The 5,995-nt window shown below is 56.3% G+C and overlaps 1 protein-coding gene across 1 annotated transcript; it reads right to left on the reverse strand.

Annotated features, from left to right (window-relative positions):
- Positions 1-203: 203 nt before the first annotated feature.
- LYPD5 (LY6/PLAUR domain containing 5) lies at positions 204-5,518 on the reverse strand. The gene is made up of 5 exons (XM_055551560.1): positions 5,431-5,518; positions 3,549-3,677; positions 2,799-2,975; positions 2,450-2,596; positions 204-1,761 (listed from the first exon to the last, which is right to left on the reverse strand). Exons 1-5 carry the CDS (start codon positions 5,516-5,518, stop codon positions 1,502-1,504), a joined length of 801 nt encoding a protein of 266 aa, XP_055407535.1. The 3' UTR covers positions 204-1,501.
- Between the last annotated feature and the right edge of the window lie 477 nt (positions 5,519-5,995).

A 5,995-nucleotide genomic window follows, 5' to 3' on the forward strand; every position in this document is an offset into this window, starting at 1 on the left:
CACATGGACACTACTTAATGCTACTCTCTCAATTCGTCCCACCCTCCCCTTCCCTGCCCTGTGTCTACAAGCCCATTCTCTACATCTTTGTCTCTATTCCTGCCCTGCAAACAGGTTCATCAGTACCATTTTTCTAGATTCCATATATATGTGTTAATATATGATTCTTTTTCTCTTCCTGATTTACTTCACTCTGAATGACAGACTCTAGGTTACCTAGAGTCGTGCTAAGACTCTTCATTCGTGCTAAGTCGCTTCAGTTGTGTCTGACTCTTTGAGACCCTAAGGGCCATAGCCTGCCAGGCTCCTCCGTCCATGGGATTCCCCAGGCAAGAATACCAGAGTGGGTTGCCAAGCCCTCCTCCAGGGGATCTTCCCTATGCAGGGGTTGAACCTGTGTGTCTTAAGTCTCCTGAATTGGCAGGATGGTTCTTTACCATTGGCTCCACCTGGGAAGCCCAAATCCACGTCACTACAAATGACCCAATTTTGTTCCATTTTATGAATGAGTGATAAAGATGTGCCACATCTTCTTTATCCATTCATCTGTAAAGAACACTTAGGTTGCTTCCACATCTTGGCTACTGTAAATAGCGCTGCAGTGAACACCGGGGTACAGATCTTTTTCAGTTATGGTTTCCTCAGGGTATATGCCCAGGAGTGGGATTGCGAGGTCTCAAGTATTTTTCTATCAAGTCAATCAACATTCATATGTTTGTGAGGCAGAGTTGCCTAGGGGTTCACAGGGCTTGGAGTCATGCTCCCCACTCATGAGATACGCGAGGTCAATCAAGTGCCTTTGGAAGCATCACATCTGCTCATCTGTGACGTGAGGACCATGACAATGGGTGGCAGTTTTGTCCTTGGTACTCCATGTTCATCTTGTTAAATTCTGCCCATAACCACGGTGAAGTAGGTCTTGTCATTATCGTAGGCTTTATTTTCACCTCTGCCCAACAGGTGAGGAAACATAGTCTCAGCGAGGTTAAGTAACCACCAAGGTCACCCACAGGCTAAATGGTAGAGGTGGGACTTGAACCCATGCAGCCTGGCTTCAGGGTCTGGGCTCCTAATGTCTAGGATATGCTGGTTATACTGCCTTTCAAGTCTCCCATGATGGTACTAATAAAGACATCCTTGTAGCTCCCTGCTGGAGCTGGTTAGGTTCTGGGAGAGCCTCAGACCAGGAAACCCACAACAGGAAATGGACTGTGGGGAGGCTGGGCCTGTTTGGTGCTCAGCACAGGATCAGATTTGCTCTTTATGTGGGATGTGGCCATTTCTCCCCACCCTGGGGTTCTGGGGACCTTGCCCAGTTTCTTCCAGGCCTGCTGACCAGGTAAGGGCTAGGCATCAGTAGGAAAGCAGGAGGGAGGGAGGGAGAGAGAGAGAGACAGGTGTGTAACTCTGATTTTCCACATTCCAGGGAGTGAAGCAATCAGAAGGGGATGTGTGTGCCCTGCCCGCAGCATTCCACTCAGGAAGAGGCTGGAGGGACTGACTATGAGGTGAGCCCGAGGGGTCCTCCCAGAGCACCACCCAGCAGGGAGACCATGAGGAGCAGGCCCGTGACATGGGGCACCCAGGGAGCAGCAGTGTCCGAGGCGCTGGTGAAAGACTGGGTCAGGGAGTCCCTGTTGCAGAGGTCCCCCTCACAGCAGGAGCCCTGCAAGTCGATGTTTGTCCAGGGGCTGGTGGTGCCTTTGATGGTGCAGGAGGGCCGTTGGCAGGTTCGGACGTACACAGGGGCTGAGAAATTGCCTGGGAAAGGGGTGGTGAGGAGGGTTCAGGACTGAGGGAGGCAGCCATACCTGAACCTCCACCTCAGAGGCCAAGGCCATGACTGGGCCCTCGGACTTCCTTCCAGTCCCCTCCTTAGACCAGGGCCATGCCTCCTCCCTCAGACCAGGGCTATGCGTCCTCTCCCAGACCAGGGCCATGCCTCCTCCCTCAGACCAGGGCCATGCCTCTTCCCCCAGACCAGGGCCATGCCTCCTTCTTTACACCAGGGCCATGCTTCCTCCCCCAGGCCAGGGCCATGCCTCCTCCCCCAGACCAGGGCCATGCCTCTTCCCCCAGACCAGGGCCATGCCTCCTTTTTTAGACTAGGGCCATGCCTCCTTCTTTAGACTAGGGCCATGCCTCCTCCCCCAGACCAGGGCCATGCCTCCTCCCTCAGACCAGGGCCATGCCTCCTTTTTTAGACTAGGGCCATGCCTCCTTCTTTAGACTAGGGCCATGCCTCCTTCTTTAGACTAGGGCCATGCCTCCTCCCCCAGACCAGGGCCATGCCTCCTCCCTCAGACCAGGGCCATGCCTCCTCCCCCAGACCAGGGCCATGCCTCCTCCCCCAGACCAGGGCCATGCCTCCTCCCCTAGACCAGGGCCATGTCTCAGTCAGTCCTGCCCTGCCTCCACGCCCCTTGCCCAGGCCCTCCCAGCCCCTCACCAAGAGTCATTCGTCCATTGCCCTGGAAGCAGACGCTCTGGTCCTGGTGACACTTGACCCGCCGGGACTTCTCCGGGGTGCAGTCTTCTGGGTTGATCCCCACGCAGGCGTAGCATTCGGTGCCGCTGAGCGTCGGCGGGTTGGGCGCTGCCAAGAGAGCGTGGAGGCACACTCAGGTCACCGTCCGCCGTCCGGGCGTGGGGCGCGCGCACTGCGCCAGGCCGCCCACCTTGCTCGACTGGAACGCTGGAATGCCAGCGCGCCGGAAGGCGGAGCCCAGCGGAGGCCACGCCCCCGCGCGCCGCGGAGGGCCGTCCCGCCCCACGCCCAGCCCCGCCCTCTCGCCTACCCGGGCTCAGATTGGGGAGGGAGTCGTGGGTCTGGAGGTTCGCGTTGCACAAGTCGGTGGCACAGCGGCGCACGACCGAGTAGTCAGGCGGCAGCGACTTGTCGTCCGACAGCATCTGGCCCGTGAGCGGGCCACTCCAGCAGCCCTTCTGTACCAAGGTCACTGAGGAGCGGTACCCTGGGGGCGAGGGGATGGAGTCTGGGGCGCTGCTTCTCCAACCCGCCCTCCTCTCCCACACCCATTCCTCTCCCTGTAGTCTCAAGTCTCTTCCTCCGGTCTCCTCTCCTCCTCCACTCTCCTCTCAGCCTGGCTTCTCTTCTCCCTGCTGCCCTGCCCTTCTTTTCCTCCCTCGCTTCCCTCTCAAACTCCGCTCTCCCTACATCCCTCCCCCGCCGCGCCCCCCCGCCCCCCGCCCCACACACCAGCCCTTTTCTCCTCCTTTTCTCTCTCTCCGGTCTGCTCTCTGTCGCCCCTTCCTGGCTCCGCACTGTCTCCTCCTCCCACCTCCCACCCCTTCACTCCACCACTCCTCCCTCCTCCCACCTCCCACTCCTTCTTTCTCTCCCGCTTCCTCCTCCCTCCACCTCCCCACCTCTATCGCCGTCTTTCCTCTCCTTTTCTACCCAGTTCCTCCCCATCCTTTGTCTCCTACTGCATCCCCCTTTTCCCACCCCACCTGGCTGATGTTTCACCCCCGTCCCCGTGCCCTGTCCCCCTTCCCTTTCTTATCCTGCGTTTCCTGCCCCTCACCAGTGTTCAGGGACAAGACAGCCTCAGAGCATCCCTGCGGACAGAAGACATTGCTGAAGTTCACATTACTGAGGTCAAAGGGCCCGAAGTAGATGTGTTGGAAGCTGTAGCATTGCTGGGCCTGGGAGCCTGGGGAGAGCAGGGGTACGGTGAGAGCACAGGCCCGCGATGAGCCTGGGCCAGGCACTTGGGGCTCCGTCCTAAAGATGACAGCCAGGCCCTTCTGCTCTGAGAGGTGACAGGCCTTGTTGCCCTGAGAGAAGCAGGGTCTGCTGGTGTGGCTGCTCATGACTATGCCTGACTCTTGGCAAGGGTATTGGCCTCTGCACCTGCCAGTCCAGTTTTTCCCCCAGGCTGTTCCAAATTTCCACCCTCTTCCAGGAAGCCCTCTAAGATTTTGATAAAGGAGGAAGCAATTCACTCCTGCTCGGCCTTCCCCTCTCCCAACAAAACGCACAATATCCAGTAGCACTAAAAGGCTGCTGATGGAAAACAAGCACTCTAGTACAAGCACCGGGATGCACACAAATACACATGCACAGCCAGTCCCTGCAGTACCTGGACAGAACACGGAAACACTGCTGTAAACACAAAATAACAAAATTGACACAGGCTCATGCCAATCTCAGAAATGTACACAGAGTACCCTGTATGTGTTCATGTAGAGTTCTACATTCACACACAAGTACCACCCAGACCCTCCAATAGAAACTCTCTAAACCAAGGTATCTCATACGTACAAAATTCAGACTCTCAGACAGAAATATGTGTGGATACAGAAACAGTCACAACACACAGACCCAGGAACACAGGAACTCATACCCAGAGAGAGACAAATACAGACCCAAGAATCACAAAGAAAATCAGAGCCTACAATTAGGCGAAGATAGAGACACGCAAAAAAAGAGACCTACAAAATCAGGAAACTTAAAATCATAGTCGGATACAAGATTCATAGAGACACACAAGAGACACACAGAGAGACAGACACACATCATAATACCCAAACACACATACACAGGGAGAAATACAGGCCTACCTGTCATAGATGTGCACAAAGAGAAGCAGAGATGCAAAATTATACTCACATCTCTTTTACAAAGAAAAGTGAGGATCAAAGATGAACAGACCCATGAAAATATTTGTTCAAATACCCAGACACTAAAACCTGCTATAGATACACACACACACAAGCACAGAGACCCACAGCACACGCTGACTCATGGACATGCACAGAAATAGTACTCTCTGCTTTCTGTGGGTGAGCACACGCACACACACCAAGTTGTGTGCAGGCATAACCCCCTTCCCATCTCTCAAATATCTCACATTTGTAGCCACTTCAATCCTGATATGACTGTGTCCCTGTAGGGGAAGAGGTTGCCTGAGTCAAGGTTTCCTGCCAGTTCTAAAAAGAGCCCCCATGCCTCCCCAGAAGTACCTTTGAATGAATGGGGACATGGGCAAAGAGGATGAGAAAGGCTGGAGTAGTGAACCAGAGATAGTAGAGCAAGTGAGTGATGTGGGAAGACCAGAGGAGGGGAAGAGAAGGGAGAGGACACAGTCTCTCTGACCAAGACCCAGGAGTCCAGGCCCCCAGCCCCTCCTCCCCCAGACCCAGGGGTCCAGGCCCCCAGCCCCTCCTCCCCCAGACCCAGGGGTCCAGGCCCCCAGCCCCTCCTCCCCCAGACCCAGGGGTCCAGGCCCCCAGCCCCTGCTCCCTCAGACCCAAGGGTCCAGGTCCCCAGCCCCTCCTCCCTCAGACCAGGAGTCAGGGCCTCCAGTTCACTATTCCCTGAGTCCCTGGAATCTGGCCCCCACTCTCTCGGCTCCCTCGGACCTAGAAGAGTCCTGCTTCTGCCCACCCAACTGCCCTTCTTACCACTGGACTCAGAAGTCTGGACATCGGTCAGGCAGAGGACAGGCCCAAAGAGGCCCAGCAGGATGACTCTGGCGACTCCCACTGCCATGTTGTGGACCTGAGTGGAGACACGGAAGACAGCTCCTCCTGCTCTGACTTCTGCCTGGCTGGTTCTTCAAGCCAAGCCCCAGGTATCCTGGCTACCCAGGCAGGCTGGCATTCCTCCACCCCCGCCCTCCCCCGCTTGGGCTAGTCTCCTCCTAGATAATCATGATGGGGGCCTGGACACTGGGTCTGGGGGAGGAGGGACTGGGGGCCTGGACTCCTGGGTCTGAAGGAGGAGGGGCTGGGGCCTGGACTCCTGGGTCTGAGGGAGGAGGGGCTGGGGCCTTGAAACCCTTCATTTTGGGGGACTTGTGTTTTGGGGTCTGTCTACCCCACTCCCCCAGCACTGCGTTCTAGTCTGAGCTGGGCACACGTGGCCTCCAACTTCTTTTCCTTTACCCTGATACGTGCCACCTGTAGGGGACCATGCCTCCCGACCCAGAGAAGCAAACATCACCTCTTCCCTGAAGCCTTCCCTGAC

Source organism: Bubalus kerabau, chromosome 17 (assembly GCF_029407905.1).
Source record: "Bubalus kerabau isolate K-KA32 ecotype Philippines breed swamp buffalo chromosome 17, PCC_UOA_SB_1v2, whole genome shotgun sequence".
Taxonomy (NCBI): Eukaryota; Metazoa; Chordata; class Mammalia; order Artiodactyla; family Bovidae; genus Bubalus; species Bubalus kerabau.